Consider the following 26,774-nt stretch of genomic DNA (forward strand, 5'->3'; position numbering starts at 1 on the left):
TAAAATGAGGATAATACCAACACCTACCTCATGGGTCTGTTCCAAAGATCACATTAAATTATGTATGTGTATGTATGTATGCAAAACTTATTGTGATATATAAATGTTTGCTATTATCATTATTCATTCAACAAGCATTTCTTAGGTGCCTACTATGAGTCAGGCATGTGGTAGGTACTGTGGTTTCAAAGACAAAAATAAATAGTCCTTGCCTTCAAGGATTATACAGACAAGTCAATATAAATTTATACAAACTAATTCTTGGAGTGTGAGGAAAGAAATTGGAACTAGGATAAACTTCATCTAGGGGGTGACTCTTCAACAGAGCCTTGATGGAAGGCAGGCATTCTGTGAGGCATGTTGGTAAGGGAGTGCGTTCTAGAAATTGAGGGACAACTTGTAGAAATGGACAGGGTTGGAAAATAATATCATGTAAAAACAACATGTAGGTTAATTTGATTGGAACCTGGTGTGTGAAGGAGAGTTTTGTGCAATTAGCTTGGAAAAGTAGTCTGGAAACAGATTATGAAGGGCAATAACAGTTATGATGATAATAAAGTTATGTAGTGCTGTAAGGTTTTCAAAGTACTTTGAAGTGCTTTAGATGACAAGAAGGGAGTCTTTTGTTCTATACACAGTTGGTAACTGTGGGAGCTTTCAGAGAAAGCTTATGCTGTACTCAGATCTGTGGTTGAGGAGCATCACTTGGGCAGTTAAAGCAGAGGCAGGGAGAACAATCAGGAGGCTATTGCAGTAGTTCAAGGAAGAGGTGATGAGGTCCTGAGCTACGGTGGTGGCCCTGTGAGAGGTGAGAAGGCAGATAAGAGAGATGTGGAAATTTGACACAATATGGCATCTGATTAGATTAGTGGTCAGGTGAATAGGAAGAAACCAGAACAGACAAATTTCATGAAAGCCACATCCAAGAATGAGTGGATAGCCCTCCCTATTAAATGCTATAGGGAGATCAAGAAAGATGAAGACTGAAGAAGAGTCATTGGATTTGGCCAGTGACATTGTTGGTCACCTTGGAGAGCACAGTTTCACTTGAGTGATGGGGTTAGAAGCCAGACTACAAGGGGTTGAGAACTGGATGAAGACACAAAGTGTTAGGGACAAGTACAAACAGCTTTTTCTCAGAGTATGTCTGTGACAAGAAGGAGAGATAGAGCATGATAGCTAGCAGGGAAATCAGGCTAAGTGAAGATGCTTCTTTATTTTTATGGTTGGTTGAGACTTAGGCAGTTCCCCTTGTTGGTAACGGATTTCTCCTTCTAGGTTCGGTCATGGCACTTTGTACTTCATATACTTTTTTTTGCATTATAGGGATTTGTGTTTGTGTCATCCAAACAGATCACAAACTTTGTGATGATGTGGACAATGGCTCCTTAATCTTTGTGTCTCCTCCCATGACTGAAACAGCAATTTGTGTGTTTTTGTTTTTAAAACACATTTTATTTCACTCGTATAGATGCTTCTTTAACACTCAAAGAAACCTCTTTGCAAATTGCATTCTTTAAAATTTTATAATTATTATTTTAAAACATCATTTAAAACTAATGATTTTTAGCAGAAAGGGATGAATAGATTCTTTAATTTTGACTATGTGGCACTAATATTCATAGTTGTAATTGACAACACTTTATTGCCTCTGCATATAAACCCTTTACATTGTAAGTCACTTCACCAGTACTTCAAGGATTTCTAATTTCATCGTTCTGGGAATGCATCACTTAATAGATTGCAGCCCCCTCTACATATATTAATATAATAATAGCTAGCTTCATATAGCTCTTTGCAAACATTTTATGTGTTTTCTCATTCGATCCTCACAGTATCCCTGTTATAGAGGTGCTATTATTATCCACACTTTATGAGATAACAGAGGTTGTGTGTGAGAAGTTCAGTCTCATAGTTTATGAGGAAGGATAGGTCTTCCAAACTCCAAGTCCAACATTCTATCCGTTGCGCCATCTAGGTGCGTAGTACATGGTGTTCAAGAGTTTCTGCGGCCAAAAACATTCATCATTTAATGACTAACCTAGTGATGAGCCCTCTCAGAACTTTGCTAGGTTTGATTCCTGGACAAGGGCCCAGTCCGTAACTGAGTTGATTTAGATTCAAAGTCTGTCCTGCTTGGGTGGCTCCCAGAGCCTTTTCATTGGTACCAAGAAGTCTCTTCCAGCCTACAGTGAGCTCTATCCATAGTAGACAGGCAGGCTTCTGGCATATTTTGGTGACTGGAGTTGAATTACTACGGTGGTTGAGAAGGCATTTCCCAAAGAGAAAATCCAAAAATGTTTTGAGCAGATATCATAAAAGTTAGCGTATAACTTCTCAGCATGACTGCTTTGAAGGAGACAGCGTTCTTTTGAGTGTATCCACTTTGGGTAATTTTTAAAATTACTTTATAACCATACCATATATGGAGGAGGGTAGAAATTGAAAGCTTAAACTCTGATTCCTGTGATCTTAATTCCCTCTTAGATAAACAGGAAGGAAGGAAGGAAGGAAACAAGGCTTTACTAAGTGCCTACTATGTGCCAGGCACTGTGCTAAGTGCTTTACAAATATTATCTCATTTGATCCTCACCACAGCCCTGGGAGGTAGGTGCTATTATTATCCTCATTTTACAGTTGAGGAAATGGAGTCATTCAGTGGTTAAATGACTTGCCCAGGGTCATAAAGCTGTAATAAGTATCTGAGGCTGGATTTGAATGGAGATCTTCCTGACTCCATATCTGGCATTCTATCCTAGCAACTACTAAGATCCCTGCACTACCTAGGAACTGGGGGGCCAGGCATTGTTAAGAGAAGCCTGAGTGGAATATAGTAGCAAATTCAGGAACTTCTGGGTATGAGCCTCATTGTAGAGTAACATTTTCACTGTAAGGTGCCCACCTGCACATCTCATCCTGTGTTGCATTGCAAGGTGCTTTGGTGACCATTTCAGAGGATGCACATCAGCTGTAAAAATTGTAAATGGATGGAAAGTAGAAATGAGTAGGTGGGAACTTCAGAGCTGTGCTATTCAAGCTGATAGACTTTCAGCTAGCCTTCAAGATTAGACAGTGTGTGTGTTGTGTGTATTTATGACCTGTGACCTGTTGTACCTTCCCACACACCACATTCCTGTGGACCAGAACAATTAGAATGCAAAGCCCAAAATGTTTCACAAGGGCAGGATGGGCCAGCAAGGCTTATGATGTGTTCCAGTAGTTTTCAGCATTTTGAAAAGAACTCTTGGTTCCTGTTTCTCAAGTACTTGGACTACTTAACATTGGCAGAATCACAGGTAGCCAGTGAACACCTTTAATTGGGTTTTGGCCAACTAAGTTCTGCCCTTTCCCAAATCTGTTTTCCAAATAAAAAAGGAAGTACTTTCACTGTCTGGGGGTAATTTTATCTCTTTTTCCAACTTTTAGTCTTCATATGTCCTATGATTGATTTTTCCCCCTCGGATTCCCAGAAGAATAATTACAGTTTTATTCCTGCACAGTCCTTATTATTGGAAGAAGGTGGGGGGAAGGGTTTGGACAAAATGAAGAGAGAATGTTTTACAAGTTAATTTCTGTATAAATGGACTTGCCAACATCAGTTTTAAAATAGATGATCTTTGGAGGACAGCAAATGAGGGTTTATGCTTACCTTTGATTTTAAATCATCGCATCATCATGATTAATGGACTATCAGAAGTATCTTTTCACTTAGTAGTGGAAACAACGTGTGAAATGATAGATCTTGTTTAAGTAATAAAGCTCTCTTCAAGGAAAAGTGATTTTATTTTTCACATTTCAAAATGTATTTAGTTATATAGAATTCTCTTGATCTTATTTTCCCTTATAAAGCACTAGAGTGTAGAATCCAAAATGAGAATTGTTTAAAACCAGTTTCTCAGACACAGACACAGACACACAGACACACACACACACAGACACACACACACACACAGACACACACACAGACACACACACACACACATCCTCTTCCACTCATGTACAGCATTTAAAAACAACTTTCATTTACATTAATGTAAGTACTTTTCCGTCATGAGGGAAACCTTCTTTTTGTCACTTTTATTCTTTATGTACTTAATGATTGATTTTAATCTATTGTTCTAGGTAACTCCTTGAAGGTTTTGCTATTCTCCTATTTAAATTAATCTCCTTTTTTTCCCTGAAGCCTAATTCTACCTTAAAGAATCTGACTTAGAACTTTGTCATTTCACAATGTTTATACATATTGTCTCTCCCATTAAACTGTGAACTCCTTGAGAGTAGGGACTGCCTTTGCTTCCCTGGAGCTTAGTTCAGTGCTTGGCACATAGTAGGTGCTTAATAAATGCTTATTGACTGATTCCCTATTGACAGAAACTGCTGCTTTCCCTCTGTTTTATGCTACTTATTCATTGCTGATAATATATTTCACCTTTTCTCCCTGTGCTTTCTTCAGCTTGGCCACTGTGTAAGTACTTTGACTACTCTTATATCAACTTTTTAGTAGCTCACTCAGTAAACAGTTTTAGAAACAAATGCTGCACTGTATGCGTAGCACACACTTATGCTTTCAGCTTATTGAATTCTTTTTTAAATTGGCAAATATCATAATGTTTAATATACATTTTATATGTAATATATTTCTGTAGACACACACACACACACACACACACATGCACCCCACTTTCTGTCAAAGATCTTGGTTTAATAGAGCCCTTAAAAGTCACTCATGGTTCCTGTTACTGTAGCTAGAAATACATAAATGGTACTTGACATTTATGTGAATACAAATTGGGTCTTTCCAAAAACATATCATGTCTTAAAGAAATGGTGCTTGCCAGCCAAGTAGACATCTGAAGATAATTTTTTTCATTAATTCATTCTATAGTCACTAATGCTTATCTTTTCCAATTTATATGCTGTTCCAGCCTGTAGAAATAAAATTAATTTTATTTGTAATGTTCTTTACTTAAGTTATTTCATCTTTAAAAAAAATTTTTTTTTCAGTAAACAGAACCTCAATATCATATGTTGTGTGCTATATATATGGCATTCTCCAAGGGTCTCTATGAGAAAAAACTTCAGCCAGCCATGGAATCCCTGAAAAAAAAAAAAAAACACCAAGTGTAGTTGAATAGTTCTGGCACTGCCTTCCACAAACTTAATACAAACTTGATAGGAAACTCTTCACATTGAGCAAGGGTGAACCTTCCTAGCATGCTGTGTGCTGATGCATTTAGAGATGGATTGTATCAGATTGATCTTCACATTAGAACTACATCTCTTCAAAAATTAATGAAAAATCTGATATGGTTAAAAAAAAATTAGAAGACTCTATTTTAAACACATTTAGCAGAATATTTCTCCTGACTGAAGGGAAACTTTTTAGTAGAGAATGATAGAAACTATTGAGCTTTTCCTGGAATTAGCCAGAATAATCCATCAGACTTACTTCTGGATAAAATTTTAATACTCCAGTGAAGGTAGTAGAATGTAGTTTCCTACTTGAGTCAAAATTTGACAAAATGAAAAAGACTGCTTTGTGCTTTGATATACTAACTGCTCCCAAATGATGGTAAAATCTTTGAGTTCATTGATGGTGTCATATGCAACATTATGTATCTCATATAGTGCTTAGCATGAGTCCTTGTATATTATAAGCACACACATATTGAACAGAATTTTAAAGGAATGTTAGAGCTGAAAGAGCCCTTTGAAATCATCTGTTCCCAGTCCTACCAGCCTCTCAGCTCCAGCCCCAGCCTCAAGCCCAAAGATGAAAAAACTAAAGCACAAGAGAGCCTATATGATTTGCCCAAAGTTTCCTATGTAGGATGAGAACAATTTGTTTCAACGGTGATGAAGGTGACTGATGCAGGTGCTGTAGAGTGCTTAGAGCTTAATCAGACATGGAAGACTGAAGGTCATTCACTATATCCCAGGCCATTGCCAGATGAAAGAGGTCAGCAACCTAAGATTCGAAACTAGGTCTCTAAATGCCCTGTTTAGTATTCTATATATTATGCTTTTTGTTTTCATTTAAAAAAATTGAATAAATGAAATAGGAATTCTGACCCTACTGAATTTACCAGTTGTTACTGTGCAAAAAAGAAAACAGAATAACTTAAGCTAGCTGAGTTTTGCCTGATTTTTATTCATATTTTAAATATATTATTATATATTTCATTAAATATTTCCCAATTACATGTAAAAATATTTTTTAGAATTCATTTTTAAAATTTTTGAGTTCCAAACTCTTTCTCCCATCAGCTGCTCTCCCCTCCCTGACAAGGCAAGCTATTTGATATCAATTATGCATGTGAAGTCATGTAAAACGTATTTTCGTATTAGCCATGTTGCAAAAGAAAACAATCAAAAGACTAAAATGAGAAAAATAAAGTTTAAAAAGTATTCATTTTTTTGGGAGGGGGGAAGATTTGGGTAGTGTTTTTCTTCTGAAAAGGAATTCTGTAGAGGAAAAAGAACCATTTTGTGGTTTTGCTAAATAAACTATCTTAACTTTTCTTCTCTATAGCTCACAGAGCTTGGATGTATTATTTCATCCTAACATAGCTGACCCTCTCTACTTCACAGCAATTATACACATCTTGTTAAGATGGGTTTAGGAATGGGTCATCCCCAAAGCCAAGGGATGGACTAGTTGACAAATCTGTTACTGAGCCATTGTTGTTTTTCCTGATTTGGTTTCTTTGATATGATTTGAATGAGCGACTTTTACACTATGAACTTTACCATGTCTTCAAGTCAAAATGAAGGCTGCTGTGAATTGGTAGCCACTGCCTTTGTTAGTTGTGGAAATGAGAAAAGACTTGCTTTCCTGATACTTTTTCTGCCGATTTGGGAGGCTTGGATCGAATGAATTGAGAAAGAACGGGGTGAACATCTTCAAGGTAATAAGGCCTAAACTCATGCTTCTTCCTTGTGTAGCGCTGTTTCCGGTAAGGCATGCTGTACATTTTTCTTTGGTTGAAACATTTATTTTTAAGACCGTTGCTGCTATTTCAGTGTTTTTCTTATACCTCCAGAGGCTACAGACTTTACTGACAGGTCTGTGTTTGTGTTTGTGTTTGATATGTGTGTGTTCTAGCTGAGATCAGGAGGTGCCCAGGTGTTAGAAGGCTGCATTGCTGAAATCCACAACATCACCAGCCTAGACATTTCAGACAATGGTAAGTACAGGACAAAAGAGATTGGGAGATGGAAAAAAAGGGAAAAAAAAAGAAACATAAAATTTTTCTTGGAGTAAGAATAGATTAGAGAAAGAAAACCATATGGTCCAAATAAGGAAACTCACTAGGTAGGAATGTCGTTTGCAATCTTGAATTAGAAGGGTTTTTTTTTTCAATTTAGCAAAAAAGTATATTTAAGAAATCAGAACATTGTTTAGCTCTCGCAGAAATAAATATCTGGTCAAATCCATGTGATGGGAATGAGATCAAGAGAACATTTTCCCTCCTTTCATCCTGAGAATTTGAAACTGTCATGTTTACCCTTGGCACAACAGAAATTGCGTCCCCCATTATTTTATTTAGGATCTTATTTCATTACTATCAACTTTTTGCAAAAAAGGAAAATCTCCCTACATTAACAATGAGTGGACTGGTTATCCTAGGGAGGACAAGGGATTAAGCTGCTGCTCTCCTCTCAGCCCCCTCCCCATTTCCTGCTGACTAAGTGTATAGCCAGTGATGAGGAGAGAGATTTGGATGAGTCATTGTAGAGAATGAGGTTATCCCTGTGAAGTAATAGGAAGTGAAAGGAGAGTAAAAAGAACTTTGAGAATGAATGGTCAAGAATCCACAGGGCCATCATATTAGTGTGCAGATTTGCCCATCTGAAAGTAACCCTCCTTCTGTTCTATCCGTGTTTTGATTCTGTATTTATCCTGTTTCCTCATAGGATTGGAATCTGACCTCTCTACCCTGATAGTGTGGCTTAGTAAGAACAGATCAATACAACACCTGGCACTGGGCAAAAATTTCAATAATATGAAATCCAAGTAAGAGTATTTTCCTTTTTTCAGAATGACTTAATTAAAGCAACCAACCTCAATAAAGCTGTTGGTGTGATTCAATTGTCTCCATTTTTAAAATCCTTTAGAAATCTTACACCTGTTTTGGATAACTTAGTACAGATGATTCAAGATGAAGAATCTGTGAGTATTGTTTTTAAAACCTTTATATTAATATCTGTGGCTTTATTCTCCTAACAGATTCTTTTTAGTGAGTTAATCCCTATATTGCTTTCAAATACATCTGATCTTATAGGTAAATCTGCCCTAAATATATACTTCAGAAAACTTCATGACACACACTTAAATACACCAGCAATTCACTTCCTCATTTGTATATACACCTAATTCACTGTTTATTACTGCAAGGTTATCTTTACACATAAAAAGGTCAATGAATTTTGACTCTTAGATCCCTCTCTGCATTAACCTTGTTTCTCTGAGGTCAAGTGACAGCCTTACAGTCAGTTTTTGTGCCTTGTGCAAAAAGGTGGCCTTGTGACCTTAGCTCTTGCTGGGAAACATCAAATTATTCATTTGAATTTCATTTAGTGTTGGAGAATTGCAAGAAGCATAAAAAGCCAGACACATTTTCCTAAGAGTTTGTCATTACGCTCTGTATGTTCTACCTACACATTCTCTTTTGGTTGCCCTTGACTAAGACTCCCTTTGGAGAAAATGATTAAATTTAAAATGTCTTCACAAGATAATTTTATTTCATGAACACTAGAAAAGAAAGTGATCTTATGCTAGGTTACAGGTGGGTGGGATGGGAGAAGCATGAGGAAAGCTCCCCTTTTAATCCTTTTAGTTTGGTGCCTAGCATTTGACCCTTTACCTGTATTTGGGTCCTTTTGAATATGGCCCCTTCCTTACCATAGTCCACATTTGAATAGTGAATGTAATTTTATATATAATTATCTTTTTTAAAAAACTCCCACTAAACTCTGTGTATGTGTGTGTACACATGAAGTGGGATGGGGGGGTTCCCAATTATTCATTGATACCTTTTTTTTTTTCATTTTTATAGCAAGTTTGAAAGTCCATGTCTATGATTTCCTATTATTAATCAGTCTATGTTTTAAAAAGATCTTACTTGCTCTCTCTGTCATCCTTCCAAAGTTACACTCAGGTTCAAAATGTAAGATCATTCAGAAGTTAGCCAGAAATTTGCATGCAATATCATCTAATAAGATTTCTGAAGAACCTTTCAAAATTGCTAAGGAAACTAGTGGGAAGTAGAAGGGGCTTGCAGAATACTGGGGATTAGAATGCTTCCTGGCTTTCTCTTTATACCTAGTACTTTTTCTCCTACTCTTGTCAACATCCATCAGCCTATTGTGTGGCTCTGAGTTTGGATAAGTGTGGGAGGCTTCCTACTAGCATAAGAAATCAGAAAGGATTTATCCCTCCAAATTTCTGAATACAGCTTCCTTTATGTGGGCTTATGCTAATCTAATTTTCAAACTGAAGGTTAGGGATTGGGAGTCCTTTATTATTTAACAAATTAAAAAGTGCTTTAGCTTATCTTAACACTCATAAAATACCTACCTTGTTCCAAATAGTATGCCCCATTTTTGAAGCTAGAGGTAGCCTTGGCAATTAAGTTGTATATTCTAGGTTCTTTTCCTTCAATTTTATACACATAATTTAGCCTTACAATAATTACCTTTACTTTTGTCTTGACTAATATTGAATGATTTTGGGATCCTGGGTTATTTGAACTGCCACAGCTTTTTATAGTTTGGGAAGCTAATCTTGTGAGGCAGTATTTACTATCTATTTTAAAATATTTGTTAAACTATACATTTAACATTTTACAAGAAGAATAGGTAATATAGTCTTAGGTTTTATTTAATTTTTATTCCATTAGATGCCTTAAAAATCTGTTTCTCTAATTCTAAAGGTTCCCCTTACATCTAGCTGAAATGTATCCTGATAGTTTTAGAAATTCTTTGAAAGCATTCTTGGGGAAAGTGCAGGTATGGTATTTAAAAGAGAACTATTTCATGTTAAAGCACACACAGCCTTGTTACTAATAGCACCCTATAATTAAAAGATTTTTTTTTACTTTCTTGTCATTGAAGAGTGGGTTACTTGTAAGAAAAGCAATTAGCATATTGCTTCTTTTTTTCCTGCTACTGAATCAGTAATGACTAGAATGCTTAAAATGATCAGTACGTGCATCTTATTACTACCAAAATACAACCAGCAAGAAAATCTAGATTCATTTGATGGAGTTGCTGTTTTTAAGTAGTTTTAAATATACATGAGCACTTCATTTGCATTTTACATGGTAATGTTGTTTTTAAAAGAGGATTTCTTTGTTAGTCCATGAAACATTTTATTTCTCCAATATCATAATGTTAGTTTCAGTTGAAAATTTGATTGCAGTGAATTGGTGTCCTTAGCCCATATTTTTCTCTATCTGTTGTTGTCATATTCCCTAGTATAGAGCCACGGGGATAGAATTAAGAAGTAAAAGGTGAAAGGGAAAGGTAGAAAAATAGTACTTTTGTCATGAGGCACTTAAACATTAAAAATCATATTGTCCCCAGTGGATCTGAGTGTGCCTTACTTAGAAACATTTATAGCAGGGATTTAAATCCTGAATTTTTAAGTGGTATCTGCTAAAAAAAGCAATAATAAAAATTAGGAATAGTAGAATTATGTGGTAAGCCTCTATTGTTTTTTAAAGATGACCCTATAAATAAGTCTGTAATTCAGACATTTTTGTTTGAATTAATCACCTTACATAGTATTTTAATTGTTAACTAATGTGTACTTGATTTTGAATACAGAATGAGAATTACCACTAGACTGACTGTAATATTGGTGGTTTTCTAGTATTCAAAGAAAATTGTAATATTTCCTTTTTTGGTGGGTAAGGGGGAAGAGGCTTCATAGAAATGAGATTATTGGGATGATAAGAGATGTGATTGTTGTTTTTCATCAGGAAAATAGTAATACATTTGTTTTCATTTAAGCATTCAATTATCTTCTTCAGAATGAAATATTTTCTGGTTAATATTTTTTTCTTTTATTTGAGTGCAGCTTTTGAATGAAATTTTGAAGCAGTCAGTCCCACTGAACTCATGATTGTTTTAGGCATATGTATGTGATAGCTCATACATCTTATATGGAATTGATTGTGTAGCTACATAAAAGAGTGATGTAGAAAATTATTATAAAATTCAGAGAATTCACCAAGTTACCTAATACCCATCCCGTAAAATACACTGCTACTCAGTGAGAGTCAGGCTCCCAAATGCATACATACCTACCTACTTCATGGTAGAGTGTTTCTTGGACACTGATCTTTGACAAATGGATGGTGATCTTCAGGACTTTTGCCAGGATATTTTATTTCCACAGTTGTCTTCTTCAGTAAGAGAAGTGTGCTTTCTCTCACAATCATTGTATGTCTAAGGAGTTAGATTTTAGTCTTGGGCTGACCCCAGGACCTCTCTGTATTGTGGGAACCTGGGGCTCTTAAACTAAAATAAACTCTCAGTCTGCCTTCTCTCTCAAGGGGGGTGTGGAGATGTGCACTCATAGGAAGGCTCCAGATTGACTCTTAGGATGGCACCTGCTTCTGTACCTCTTTTAGTACTTAGGTACCAAAGAATTTTTGGCAGCTAGGTGGCACAGTGGATAGAGCACTGGGCGTGGAGTCAGGAACACACATCTTTCGCCAGTTCAAATCTTACCGCAGATACTTCCTAGCTGTGTGACCCTGGGCAAGTCACTTAACCCTGTTTGTCTCAGTTTCCTCATCTGTAAAATAAGCTGGAAAAGAAAATAACAAACCACTTCAGTTATCATTGCCAGGAAACCCCAAATGGAGTGATGAAGAGTCAGGTATGACTAAAAATGATTGAACAAAACAAAGAAAAAAATTACACAGTTTAGTACTTAGGTACTAGAGAACCTAATTGCTTCATCATAACCCTAGCACTAGCTAGTGTAGTGGATAGAATGCTTAGCCTAGAGTCAGGGAAACCTGAGTTGAAATTCAAACACACATTAAGTGTGTGATTCTAGGGAAGTCACTTAACTTCTGTCTGCCTAGTAAAATGGGGGTAGTAATAACATCTACCTCCCGCCATTGTTGTAAGGATCAAATGAAATAATATTTGTAAAGTGCTTTGTAAACCTAAACACGCTATGTAGATGCTGGCTGTTATTATTCATTTGAGGCCTCGATATGTGTGGTGGTGATGTGACATGCTAAACAGCACGTTGATCTTCAGAATATTTCCTGCGTGGTAGGTATGGCTAATTATTTGCATTTTACAGTTAAAGTCCCAAGTTCAGATAGCTTAAATAACTTGTACAGATGCACACCGCTAAGGAGTATCTCTACTAAGGCAAGATTCAAACCTGAGTCTTCCTAATTTCAAGTCCAAAGTTCTGTCCATTATGCTTTGTTGCCTCTCCTGATTTATTGGGAAGTGCTTAAAAGTGGAGAAAATTGGGCTCTTCTTTCTGACGTGTGGAAAGTCTTTAGGGATTAGATGCATATGTGAAATAGGCCATTAGTTTTTATTGTAGAATGTCTCTATATTGAGCCTTTTGAATCTTTTTTTTTCTTGAGGGGGGAAGGGAGGGCAATTGGGATTAAGTGACTTGACCAAGGTCACAGGCCACATTTGAACTCAGGTCCTCCTGACTCCAGGGCCGGTTCTCTACTCACTGCGCCACCTAGCTGCCCCTTTTTGCAAACTTTAAAGCTATATATAAATTCTGGCTAATATTAGTATTTATTATTGTTAAGTTAGAAGAGATAAGGATTGCTTATTGTTATCATTTGATCCTGACACTATTTTCTATCCTATACAACTCCTGTCTGTGTTTTACCATAAATCTCCCATGTAGGATCTACCAATCCTGCTGGAGACACCTTTTTTCTTAAAGTATTTTGAGGGAATTAGTAGGACACTAAAGTAACCTATTTTGTCTGATTCCCAATTCATTTCCCATCAGCTTTAATTTTTTTCTTCAATGTTTCATTATAAACAGCGTGGATTACTTCTGTAAGTAAATTTGATTTATAACTGTTTACATTTTAATTATTTAAGTTCAATGAATGAAGTCCAACAATTTTTTATTCATTCCGCCTCAATTCTTATTAGGATTATGATTGTTCTTTTATTCACATTTGCTTTTTTTACTCTTATATGGTGGTAGTTATATTGAACTAGTCCAGTACATTAACATATTGTAATTTATTTATTCATTCCCTTATTGTTGGACATTTAGGTTGTTTCCAGTTTTATGTGATTGCATATTACTGCTGTTAGGAAATCTTTGAAGAGAGGGCTCTTTTTTTGTTGCTTTTGCTAACATTTTCAGGGTGTCTTTCCAACAGTGGAATTGTTGGGCCAAAGGCTATATTTATTTCTATAACGTTTACTGTGTACTGCCAGAAAAAAAAATTCTGCAAGTTTGCAATTCCACCAGCAATGAATGACTAGACTTGTTCTTCCATAGCCTGTCAGCACTAAGATTCATAGTTCTTAATTATTTTTGCCAATTTGGCAGATGTGAGGTGGTATCCCAAAGTTGTTTTCATTTGATTCTCTCTAAAGTTTTAGTAAAGGTGAACATTTTCAGTAGAATTGACAATTTATGTTTTCTCTTGTCTGTCGAAATTTTAAATGATGTCTTTTACTCCATTTCTTTTACCCAAATTATTTTTTTGTAATGCATGTTCATCTGAAATATTTTGGTTGGCTAGCACTAGGAATTAAACAACAAGGCTTTCCAAGAGTCATTCCAAGTCCAGGATTGAAATTCATTTGTTGCTACCACTTTCTTAACAGGACTAAAGGCGATTCATCTCAAAATTTAATCAGTTTTCTCATACATTAATTTGATATGGATTACTGAAGGTGGTTACAAACCTGATGGTATTGTTATGGCTTGTCTTTGTTGTTCAATCTACAGCCTTTGCAGTCCTTATCCCTTGCAGACTCCAAACTCAAAACAGAGGTAACCATCATCATTAATGCTCTGGGCAGCAACACCTCTCTAACCAAAGTGGACATCAGTGGGAATGGAATGGGGGACATGGGAGCAAAGATGTTGGCAAAGGCCCTGCAGATCAACACTAAGCTCAGGTATGGAAGAAAAAAAAACTTGTGTCCTCAGGTGTTTAATTCTTTAAAGGGAACGTTGGGATGGCTAAAATCAGCACCTGTTGTCTAATGCTTACCCACTGGGATGCTGGTTGCTCTGTCCAGATGATGGTAGAGTTCCATTGGTCATTTGGCAAAATCCTACCTGCTGTTAGAGGTAAGCCTAACACCAACACTCTCTTAGTTAAGGCTTGATGTTGGGACAGAGTGAAGTTCTCCTAAGTTGTTAAACAAAAGGAAGTTTACTTTGTCCTAACACCACAAAGACATGAACGAGGATACAACTTCTCTGGTCATAATCCCTCTCATTGCTATATGAAAACATAGCTCGTCAGCAGGGCAGGGTACCAAGTCAGAATACTTGACTGAGTGGTTTTCAAAAATCCAAAAACTTGGAGGAGCCCTGACATTGAATTTTAAAAAATAAATATTAGCAAATTGTTTTACTCAACAGAGAACAAATAGTTTCTCTTGGGATTATTCATACAAATATAATGAGTCTATATATAATAGGTAACATATACAGTATATAAAATAAAGTTATATGTTAGTTCCCTAGAACAGATGGAGTCTCAACACCTAAACCTTTACATTGGCTATTTGGTTTTATTGTTTTTGTTTTTTACATATTTTCTGGATAGCTTCGATATTATTCAAAAGGTACAAGATTGAAGATCTGCATTTTGGGGATATTAGAAATTTCAGTATCTAGAGTTTTCTTATCTGCAGAAATCCAAATAATACTATTTTTGTTTACTGTTGCTATTCCTATTAATTAGCATGTTGATGCTTTTATGTCATGTTTTCTTTCATTTTCTTTTCTACTTCTATATATATTCTCCTGGTGGATATGATATTAAAGTAATATAGAAGGAAAACCTACATCCTTTCTCAGCTTTTCCCGTTTAGATATAAGATTAACATCAGTCTTATGTCTCATGATGTCAGCATCCAAGGACGTTAGTCTAAAGGGCATTTGGGTGTGATGGAAAACTCTTCTCTCCCTCCAGTGTTTATGACTGTTTTCATGATTTGTCTTTTTTAAACAGGACTGTCATCTGGGACAAGAACAATATTACTGCGCAAGGTTTCCAGGATATAGCTGTTGCTATGGAGAAGTAAGTTTTTGATTTTTTTTTCCTAGAAAAATGAAAAGTTTCCATTTGGGGGTAATAGAATAACCAAGTGAAGTACCCTTACTTTTCCTTGATAGCTGTCAATATTTTCCTTTAGCTTAAAGAGAGAGAATTTGGCTTGGGAATCAGAAGATCTGGGTCTCATCTCAGGAACTTGATAGCTGTAGTGAACAAAGCCACTAAACCTCAATTTCCCTAGTCTAAACTGCCCTCCCTACCTATCTCATCGTACTGATGTAGCCACCAAATTAAACCATGTCTGTGAAAGCTCTAGGAAGCTAGAAAGCATTTTGGAAAGATTAAGACAGCTGGTGGCACTGTGGTGAGTTGGAGCGCCGAGACTGGGATCAGGAAAATTTGAATTCAAATCCAGCCTCTGAAACTTACTAGCTGTGTGACCCTGGGAAAGTCACTTAACCTCTCTGTCTGCGTCATTTTCCTCAACTGCAAAATGAGGATCATAACAGCACCTATCTCCCAGGGTTGTTATAAGGATCAAAGAAGATAATATTTGTAAAATGGCACATAGTAGGTACTTAATAAATGCTTATTTTCTCTCACTCCTCTAATTGAGAATGTAAGGTATTACTTCGAATGGAAAAGTCATTGGAGAATAATTTAGTCTCACATTTCTTTCATCTTCCCGATAAGAAGCATGTAACATATCCCAGTAATACTATTAGAAACTACCCCCTCATTTGGAGTACTCTCTTTTTCTTCTTTTTCTTTTTTAGGATGAGATTTTAAAAGTGTAAGTATATTAGAGTATATTCATGCTCCAGGTTGGCAGTTGAATCGTGTGACCTCTCAAATCCAATCTCATTCTTTATGATTCTAACTCATCCATAATACTAGATGCTAAGATAATACACATGATGTGACGTTTCAAGTCACAATAATAGTGTAAAGTATCAATCTTGACCTGTTTCTTCTTGGGCAAAACTATCCTGATCACTTTGGAAACCTTAATTGGAATTTCCTATTGAACTGGAGGGAGAACAAATTAAAATGAAATCAAGGCATCATGGACCTGGACCTGGCACTAATATACTTTACTCTTTTGGTGAAAAGAAAAACTGTACTTTACTGTGCAGGCATGGGTATTCTATAAACAATTTAAAAATTAATTTAACTTTATTAATTGAATTTAATTGAAGGATTTCTTGCCTAGAGAGAGAAATGTCTAAATTACTGTAGTCCCCTATGCCCTTGGACATTTTTACCCTGAGACAACCTGAGATAACATGTGTAGGAATCTTGAACAAGAAAAATGTCATAATATATTAAGATACAGTTTTGGTTTAACATTCTAGAACAATGGTCACAACTCAACTGCTTCTTTTTCCACACTCTCAAATGTTATCCTTGAGTAATCACTGAGACTTCTTCCCTCTGATTAATAGAGAGGCAGCTAGGTGTTACAATGGATAGCATGGATAAGCTACTGGGACTCGAGTCAAGAAGACCTGAGTTCAAATCAAGCATCAGATATTTACTAGTTATGTGACCCTGGACGAGTCACTTTACCCCCATATGTCTTAAGTTTCCTCAACTGTGAAATAGGACCTACCTCCCAGAATTGTTGTGAGGGTCAAATGAGATAATTTTTGTAAAGTACTTAGCACAGTGCCTGGCATATAGTAAGTGCTTAATAAATATTCCCTCCTCTTCCCCCATTGAAGAGTATGTTGCAGCATATTTCCAGTGGTGGCCTACCCACCACTGGCATAGTGGGATAAGGTAGGGTTAAGGTTATATATGTGTGGAAAAGGAAGTTGACTAGACACGCATGAAGAGTACAGGGAGCATCTAGGTGGAGCAGTGGATAGAGCACTGGCCCTGAGGTCAGGACAACCTGAGTTCAAATATGGCTTCAGACACTCACTAGCTCTGTGACCCCAGGCAAATAACTTAACCCTGTTTTCCTCCCTACACTACCCCCCTCCCGCCCCCCTGCCAAAAAAAAAGAATGCATGAAAATAGGTAGCTAAGTGTTAGGCTGATATCCGCAAAATGTATTTGTTTTTTAAAGTCCTAGAGTCCAACCTCCAGCACACTGAATAAATCCTTTATAAAGTATCTGTGGGAAAAAATGGGCAAGAATTGAATAGAGTGAGCATGAGGAAGTGTAGGGATAGGCGGCTGTCTCTCTCAGTGGAGGGGGTCCCCCCCTCAGTGAGATCAAGGATTCATTGAAGCATTTAAGAAAACATACCTTTCTAGTTGCAGCAGTGCTGAACTTAGTACACAATCAATCAACCACTAAACGTCCTGGTCCATCTTTTACACACCTCTTGTTTCTGTGAAGTCCTCAGTCATTATTCCCCCGAGAGCCTTCATTGGCTACAGAATCACAACTCAGTTAAGAAGCATTTATTAAACACCTACTATGTGCAATGTGTGAATATATATCTCACATATATGCGTGTGTATTTATGTGTGTGTATGGGCCAGCTAGGTGGTGCAGTAGATAGAGTGCAGGGCCTAGGGTCAGGAAGACTCATCTTCCTGAGCTCAAATTTGGCCTCAGACACTTCCTAGCTGTGTGACCCTGGGCAAGCCACTTAACTTGGCTTGCCTCAGTTTCCTCATCTGTAAAATGGGCCAGAGAAGGACATGGCAAGCTAATATTTTTGCCAAGAAAATCTCAAAACGTAGTCACAAAGAGTCAGACACAATGGAAAAGCGACTGAACTGAACCGTGTGTGTGTGTGTGTGTGTGTGTATTCACATGTAGGCATATATACACACTATATATACATATACACACGTATGATAGTGTGTGTAAACACATACACATACACGTGAAAGGGAAATTATAGGAATCCCTGGTTTCCTTCAAGACTGATCAAGCTCTACCTTCTATATGAAGCCTTTCCCAATCCTTAGCTACTAACACATTACTTTTGAAAACTACCTTGTACTCATTTTTATAGATTATGCATATACACATATAAGGTATAGATGTATGTATATTTATAGATGTGTGTTCATGAGTGTGTGTGTATCTATGTGCACATAAATATACCTGTATATAGATCTATACACATAAATATACATATGAATAGATGTATGTTTGTAGGTGCTTATTTGTGTGTAGGTAAGTATACATATGTATATATCTGCACAAACATATACGTACATGCATATTTACCTATAGTTAACGCATCTATACATAAGTATATCCATGATCTATAAAAAATGGGTGTAGCATAGTTTTGAGAAATAACGTACTAGCAGTTGGCAATTAGGAAAGGTTTCATATAGAAGGCAGAGCTTGAGCTGAGTGTTGAAGGAAACCAAGGATTCCTATAACTACCCTTATTAGAAAGTGCAAAATCCCAATCATTTGCATTTTGAGATTACTGTTTTATGGATCCTTGACATGCAGCTATTATCTTGATTTCATTTAAAGGATAATGTTTGTGCACCAAACTCTTGAGTCAGTTTAATGTCACAGGGTACTCTAACATCACAATATAAAATAAATAAATATATATATTATATATTTTATATATTTTAATCTTTTATTGGCGTGTGTACACCCTCCTTTGATAAGAGATTAAAAACTCCTCTGTGCCTTAGTAGACAATATTCATGAATTGCTGTAGTTGGGGAAAAAAAAACAACCAGTTAAGGGCCAATCTTCTGGTGATGTGCCTATCCAAATGTAGCCAGGCTAGTCCTTGGGTGACAGACACCCACCCAATCTATTGCCAGGCCTATTTCCAGCTTTACAGAATCAGCCAGCGTTTAGATGCTAACATTTGCTGATGTCATTTGTTTTAAAGCCACTTTGCTGGTATGTAAAAAATTGGGTGTGGGAGAAGAAAGTAACAAAGATTTTAAAATACACACATTGTCTCCTAGTTATGGTTGGTTGATTCTTTTACGCTAAACAAAGGCACTTTGCTGAAACTAAATTGAAAACTTCATAAATGAAATTGAATAGCTTTTTCTTTCTCTACCTATTTTTTTAAATTAAATCATACCAATATTGAGACTACAACAGCATTTTTTTTTTCTGCAGTGCTCCTTATCTTAATACCTGTTGTATAATGACATAACATAATGGTGTTAAGTTATCTAATACGGTTTCCCAATTAATACCTATGTTTAGGACTTAGCTGCTAGTGTACTATTCTAATAGAATTTGTTTAAATGTGATAAATGGGATCCACTGGGACCTACTTTCTCTCTAAAGTCTTTTGTAAAATGAACTTAGCTGGTAAGTGGTACTAATGAATAGAGAATTTTTACAGTAGCAAATAAATATACAGAATAAGATATTGTTCCTGGGGTGAGAGTTGTGGAAAGATATCCTGTCTAGTAAGAGATCACACGGCAGATAGTTTTGGGAGAACAAAGTACAAGAACCACATTTCTTGCCCCAAAGCTTCTCATTGACTCAAATAATTGAGATAGTTACATATGAGTACACTATATTACCTTGTCCAGTATCTCCTTTTTAATGGAGGAGTATCTTCCATAGTAAGTCAGTTAAAACTAGTGTTTGAATTAGTCAAGGTACCTTCCTTCATCTTTTGAGGAGACATTATTTACTTTTTAATAGTTTGCCTAAATCGACTGACTGCCTGTTGATAAACCATCCTGCTTTCTCATGTCTCTGAACAAAACAACATATTAATGAATTTTGCCTCCTTTGAAGTTCTATCTAAAAATGTATTTGCATTTTTCTCTCTTCTAACCACATTAAAATAAAGCTTTCACAACTAATCAACTCCACGTGCATCATATGAACAATCAAAACAAACTAAATGCATTTTTGCCAGTCTGAAAGTCATCAGCATTAGCACTCTGGGATTGGGGGTAATCGTCTACTACTGAACCCAATGGCAAGCATGAAACCGTACTGAAAGGAGTTATTGAAACAGAAAGTGATGCATTCTACTGGGTGGAAGTTCACAGTGATCTTTAAAAGACAGCTTGTCTTGGACTTTTCATTTAAGCAATTTTATTTGTTTGGCCAACTAGAGTCATAGGATTTTTAGAGCTAGAAATAGGAACCTTAGAATCACTTAATTCCTACTTTTTCTCCAAATGAGAAAAAGGAAGCCTAGTGAGATGGAATGACTTGTCCAGTCCAATAACACATGATCATCGATGGCAGAGCTGTTTTAGATCTTCTGACTCTTAATCCAGAATTCTTTCTACTGTGCCGCTGCCTTTCTGGTCACTTTCTTTCTCATCTGGTTATTTCATGTTTACCAGTTTGAAACTTGACTTTTAACTAGTCATTTCAGTGGTAAATCTCGACAAATCCAGAACTTCGTTTAGGACTAGTGACTGAAAGTCTAATAGGAATGTCATTTAGGCTTGGTTGGGCTGTCCAAACTGTGGAACTGTATTCCCAACCTGAAAATTCTGTTTATATGATATATAGACCACAAACTTGGAAAGAGTGTGTTCATTGTTGTGAAGACATGTAAACAACTTGCAGCTATTAGTAACATCCCCAAATGGTATTGCATGAGTGTCTGTTAGAAAATGTTTACCTTATGTATATATAGAGCCTATATCAGATTGCATGCCATCTTTGGGAAGAGGAGGAGGAGAAAATTTAAAACTTATGGAAGTGAATGTTGAAAACTAAAAATAAAAAACTTATTTAAAAAAACAAAGTGAGATAGAGACAAAAAGACAAACAGAAACTGAGAAATACAGGGAAACAGTCAAGTTTCTGTGAACACAGGAAGATAATAGTGATGATGATAATAATGTCCAGTTTTTATATAGTCCTTTAATGCTTACAAAATGCTTTACATGTTACCTTATTCGGTACTCAAGATGGCCCTCTGAGGTTATCCATTTTATAGATAAATAATCAGCCTGAGAGATGACTTACCCAGGGTCAAACAGCTGGTAAGCATCTGAGGGAGAATTTGACCTCAGGTTTTCCTAACTCCAAGTCCTTCATTTTATCTATTGAACCAGCTAGATGACTATAAGAAGAGAATTGGTATAGTGATGGAGCAGGGATAGCAGAGGGCAAAATGAAAAGAGAGAGCTGAAGAGGAGAAGGCATAGGTAATGGGAGGTGGGGGGGGGGGATTGAGTCAATGAGGGAGGTAGAAGAAGAAGACTTTCATATGGGAAAAATGGAAGTTTGTTGAGGCCTCTACCCTGCAGAATCTTATTATCATTGGGGAAAGTATCTAGAGATGTATTCCCTCTAATAAACACCATGGTGCCAGGCTAAAAAAAAAATTTTTATCCTTGATCCAAGTGCCTAAAGTAAATTTGGAGCCTGCAATGCTTTTGCTTATTATCCTTTCTAATAGCATTATTTAAAAGCAATTGATTCATTATTATGCTAGGATACTATTTTGTGATAATACATTTGCCCTTTCACTTTTAGGAATTACACTTTGAGATTTATGCCCATTCCCATGTATGATGCTTCCCAAGCACTTAAGACAAACCCTGAAAAAACAGAGGAGGCACTGCAGAAGGTATTGTATAAATGGTTCATTCTTAGAAAAAGAATTAATGAAAGCAATTGTAATAACACCTCACATTTACATCACACTTTAGAATTCACAGAATGCTTCCCTTGGTGTGGTTTTAGGAGGTAATCAATATAGGTAACATCACTACTATTTCACAGATGAGAAATGAAGCACAGAAAAGGTAAGTGACTTTCCCAGCATCATATATTTTGAGAGTGAGAACTCAAGACACAGGCCTTCTGACAATGAATTCATGTCATAAGAGTGTTATATCCATATTTCTTCTTCGTCACTACAATCACCGAGACATTGCCAAAGGAAGACTACCGTGGTCATCAAGAATTAAACCTTGGTGTATCATTGAATTTCAGTGAAGTAATGGTAATCAAAGATAACAATTATTAGTCAGAGATAAAAACTTCACTCTTTCAGTGTCTCCAGCTTCCTAAAAAGAGTGTGTAAATATGAAGTTGAATGCACAGTTAATTGTAGATGAATCGTTTCATTCACGTGAGTCCGTTAGGAGCTCAAATTTGTTTTTAGCAAGTATTTATTAATGAATATTCCATAGCCTACAGCCTTAAGAATTTCTTGGTGTTAAACTTTTAACAATGATTGTTTTTAAAAATTTCTAAGTACCTACTCTGCTCAGAGTATTGTGTTTGATACTGGGGAAGCAAAATTACATAGAATTTGGCTCCTGCCTTCTTGGGTCTTGGAGCCTAGTAGAGGAGATGTAACCCCAGGACAAATAACCATATGCTAATTATTCCATGATAAGTATAAAAGAAGGTAACAATCCATCTACAAGCAGTTATTACCCAAGGTCAGAGAAGGAAAAGATGATTTTTATCCTGGGAAAACTGGGGAATTATAGACTCATGGAGAGTTTGCCTTTAGTTTGTTGTATTATCCTCAGCCATTTGGAGAAATAGGAATATTTTATACTTTCACAAAAATTATTTAATAGGAACAATAAGTATGTGATTTGCTGCCCACGTTTACCTACTTTCAAACAATAACAACAGAAATTTGTTTGCTTTAAATTGGGTCAGTGAGCAGCTAGCTTGTAGATTTTTGCTGTGCCAGGCATATTACTCAGGGATCCCTTCCAAACCCGAGATCTCTAGTCCTTTTTACTCTTTTCTTTTAAAAATGTGCAGCGATAGGTGCATGGCCCCGTAGTGACTACAGAGAAGGCTCCTATCCTGCACTTAAGGATAGATGAGGGGTATGATCTTATGCATTTTCCTTTAATACAGAACCTACAGCAAAGCTCCCTATTTGCTAAAGCTAGGGCATTTCGGATGTGCTGTCACTGATGTTACACAAGGAATAAGGGCCTAACGTGGAAGTTTGCCATGACAATCTCCAATGTTAGGACATTTAAAAAGTTTGAGAGACGTAGTTCCTGAGTAATTGATTATTTTATTAATAACACTAAAATATTACCAATGAAATGGGTCAGAGACACTTTTGAATGCCAAAGACAAATCCTGGTGGTGGTTATCTCACAGTTTACATGCGCTTGGAAGAGTGGATATTCCTGAGGGTGAGTCAACTCTGATTGGTTAAAGAAGTAATGAGAAAATGAATATTATAATGAGAGGTGTACTTATTCTAATAAGGAACTGGGGGGATGTATCTTTAATGATATCATTTACTTCCAAATCACCTCCATCTAGACAAAAGAGCTATCTATCTCCCATTCAATCCTGAGCAGAAAACAAGGAGCTGAGTTTCACTTTAGGTTAAATTTCTTGTAAGTTTGGGTGGGGTAGCAATACCTAGATTGAGGAGAATGCTAATCCTTTCTGCTGTCATGATTCCTGTCCTTCAGAGGCTGAGCCTTGAAATGAGGCCCTTAGAAAAAGGGGGAGAACTCTGGATCTTAATTATTGTCCATAATCATTTCTCTCAGTACTGATCCTTTTGATGATGGTATGTGTATATGCGTGATGTCAAAGCCATTTGAAGAGGATTGTCCTTCTTCCTCTCAAGTTATATTCTTCTTGAGCTAGCTCCCCAATAGGAACTTTATATTTTCCTATTCTAGGTAATTCCTGCCCTGCATAGTCTACAAAACTACTCTATCTGTGGAGGGACTTGTCAGGATACTCTTGGGAGACAACCCATTTTTCAGAGCTAAGGCCCAGCAAGCAAGCTGTGTCCTGGGCTTGGCATAACAACAATCCCTTCGTGCTGCCTCTCTGGATGAACTTGACCACAGCAAAGTCCCAGAATTGCTTCACACCAGCACCAGGTGTTCTCAGACCTCAGACTCAGACCTTCTGGTCATGTAACCCTGCTATGAATCAAACTTGTCTCATTGTTACTATTACCTCTCATTGTCAAGGCTACAGTTCACAGTGTAGCCGACTAGCATATGTATTGAGATTTGCCCACGCTAGAGCAGGTCCCCCTCTGGGGGGGTCCCTGGCACATGTGTCTAGTTCCCCTCCTTGCTTGGAAGCTATTTCCCTCACTATAGAAAATAAACGTCCGTCTTAGTCTCTGCATAGTTGCTCTGTCTGTTTGGCTCCAGCCTCTGCAGGCCAAGAGGTTTGGTTCAGTTGGCAAACCCAAGCTGCCTTTGGGAAGGTTATAAAATCTTAGGATTAAAAGCAATAAGCCCAGCCTTCTGAATGAATGAGCTGGACCCTAGTTATTCTTAGAAGCAAAATGCAGCAGAACAGCTAACCTAAGGAAAGGAGCTGAATCTATTTTCTACTTTGTGCTTGCTAAAATATTTTAGTGTGAGGATCTTTCAGGAGCAAACATTTTCCATTTCTACTAATATGACCTTGGAAAGATAGGACTTATCGTTGGAGCATTAAGAGAACCATAATGTAATGTAATGCTATGACATTAATGTGTCACTTTAATGGTTTTTAATTTCCTACTTTTGTAGACCTTGGGATTTTTATGATTTCTTCAAGTCTGTTTAGTGACAAGCTACTTTTTGTCCTCCTTTCAAGTTTCCAGGGACTGTGCTAATTTTCATCTTGATTATTAATCGCAACTAATTGATATTAAATAGTCATTTTAGCATATGGAAAACTAAAATGAAAATCACAAAAACACTTAAAGCCTCCCAGTTATTACAGGTTCTAAATAAGGAAATAGCAGCAAATTAAAAGATAAAAATGGTTAAATGATTTAAAAACCAGATGGTGTAACTTGTCCATCTTGGTTAAAACTTCCCAAAACATTCATCAGTATCAATCAGTTTCAATTATCTACTGGAAAAATGTTCTTGGAGTGGGCTGTTGGAGGCATGTGATTAGTATTCGAATGATTAAATTTAAGCTACTTGATGGGGTTTATTAAAGGTCTCTTCTCATTTAAATCACGGGAGGTTGTCTATGTAGGAAAATGCAAATGTCTACGCAACTTCAAAATCCTTTATTCCTCACAAAAATACATTCTCTTATTAGCTGTTATTTCAGCTGAAAAATATTATTTTGAGGGAAAATTAAGATTTATTACAGAGAAATTGGGGTTTGACCAATTTTTATGAGTATATTCCAACATCTGTGGATCTAGAGGCCCTCTGATGTGCTGCTTAGAGTGCTGGACTTGAAGCCAATAAGACTCAGGCCCAACGTCCATCTCTGACTCTTAGGAGCATGTGTGACCAGAGGTGGGTCGCTTTCAGCCTGATCTGTAAAATGCTATAATAATAATAACCGTAGTAACTACCTCATAGGATTATTATGAGCCTCAGATATGACGGGCGTCAGGTGCTTTAGAAGCTTTAAAGTTCTGTACAAATGTCACTATGGATTACTATTACCATTATATTGTTCTTCTGATTACATAATTGTTTTGATTCCTCAATTTCCTCTTAGAAAAATGCTTGTCAGATGCTGATGAGTTACACCATAGACTGTCTTCATCTTTTCATTTTAGTTTTTTCTGAAGCCCTTTGTAGTTACATGTATGAAACTGTGCATGTGTGTTTGTGAACATAGGGAGAGATGGGAATCAGTAAATGGGATACATAAACCAACCAAGCTATTAAACATTGGCTTCTACTTGTCAGATATTGGATCTTATCAAAAAGAGACTTCGTGTCTTCTCGGGTTGTGTTTTACTAAACAGTTATAAGTCATTATAATCGTTTTTCCCTTTTGTTGTTGTTGTTGAATCATGGCACGCATGGTCAGATTGTATTTCAAGTTCAGCAGAGACCTCTCATAGACTCGGTTTTGTGCCACACTGAGAAAGGAGTTTCTGACAGCTTACTTTTGTTTCACTTTCAGATAGAAAACTATTTGCTTCGGAATCATGAGACAAGAAAATATCTCCAAGAGCAAGCCTACAGACTACAACAGGGCATAGTCACCAGCACCACACAACAGGTATGGGAACATTAATCTTGACTAAGAACTGCTCGTTGGCACTTACTAACTTACTATTCAGAATTAATCTTTTCATTCCAGAGAAAAGGATTTTCTTGGCCTTCTTCTACTACAGAATAACAGGGGGGAGATTCTTCCTCCTTGCCCCCTTGGAAAGGTCTGCAAAGAATAAGTAGATTATTAAAGTTAAAATTGAGGTAGAGAGAGGGGGTAACGCTGTTGCCATACGTCCTTTTTTTGTGGACATTTATGACCAAAAAAACCCTCAGCCTTTTATTATCAGAAGGAAATGCACATATTAGGTGTCCAGTTTGAGGGCTCCAGAAGCATATACTTTGACAAATACAAGAAAATAGGAAATTATTTTACATATAAAAAATAAGCACATCCTTTATGTTGTTATACATCTTAATGATTTATACATTTAAAGAGTATCAGAAATCTGTGCTAATTTTATCCCCTATTCCAGGGGTGGGGAACCTGCAGCCTATTCTCTTCTCTGACACTACCACCATCTTGGTTTCCAGACCATTGCAATAACCTGCAGGTTGTTCTTCCTGCCTCAAATTTGTGCTCACACCAATCCATCCCTACACTCAGCCATCAAAATGATCTTTCTTGGATTTTTTAAAATT

The 26,774-nt window shown here is 36.7% G+C and overlaps 1 protein-coding gene across 2 annotated transcripts in view; it reads left to right on the forward strand.

Annotated features, from left to right (window-relative positions):
- Nucleotides 1-26,774, forward strand: part of CARMIL1 (capping protein regulator and myosin 1 linker 1) — a 380,656-nt gene that overhangs the window by 261,334 nt on the left and 92,548 nt on the right. For both annotated transcript variants that reach the window (XM_036765787.1, XM_036765794.1), the window contains exons 18-24: nt 7,106-7,187; nt 7,918-8,017; nt 8,119-8,173; nt 13,979-14,151; nt 15,219-15,287; nt 21,685-21,778; nt 26,041-26,139. In XM_036765787.1, coding sequence (XP_036621682.1) covers nt 7,106-7,187; nt 7,918-8,017; nt 8,119-8,173; nt 13,979-14,151; nt 15,219-15,287; nt 21,685-21,778; nt 26,041-26,139 — 672 coding nt within the window. The remainder of the gene's footprint in view (nt 1-7,105; nt 7,188-7,917; nt 8,018-8,118; nt 8,174-13,978; nt 14,152-15,218; nt 15,288-21,684; nt 21,779-26,040; nt 26,140-26,774) is intronic.

Source organism: Trichosurus vulpecula, chromosome 1 (genome assembly GCF_011100635.1).
Source record: "Trichosurus vulpecula isolate mTriVul1 chromosome 1, mTriVul1.pri, whole genome shotgun sequence".
NCBI lineage: Eukaryota > Metazoa > Chordata > Mammalia > Diprotodontia > Phalangeridae > Trichosurus > Trichosurus vulpecula.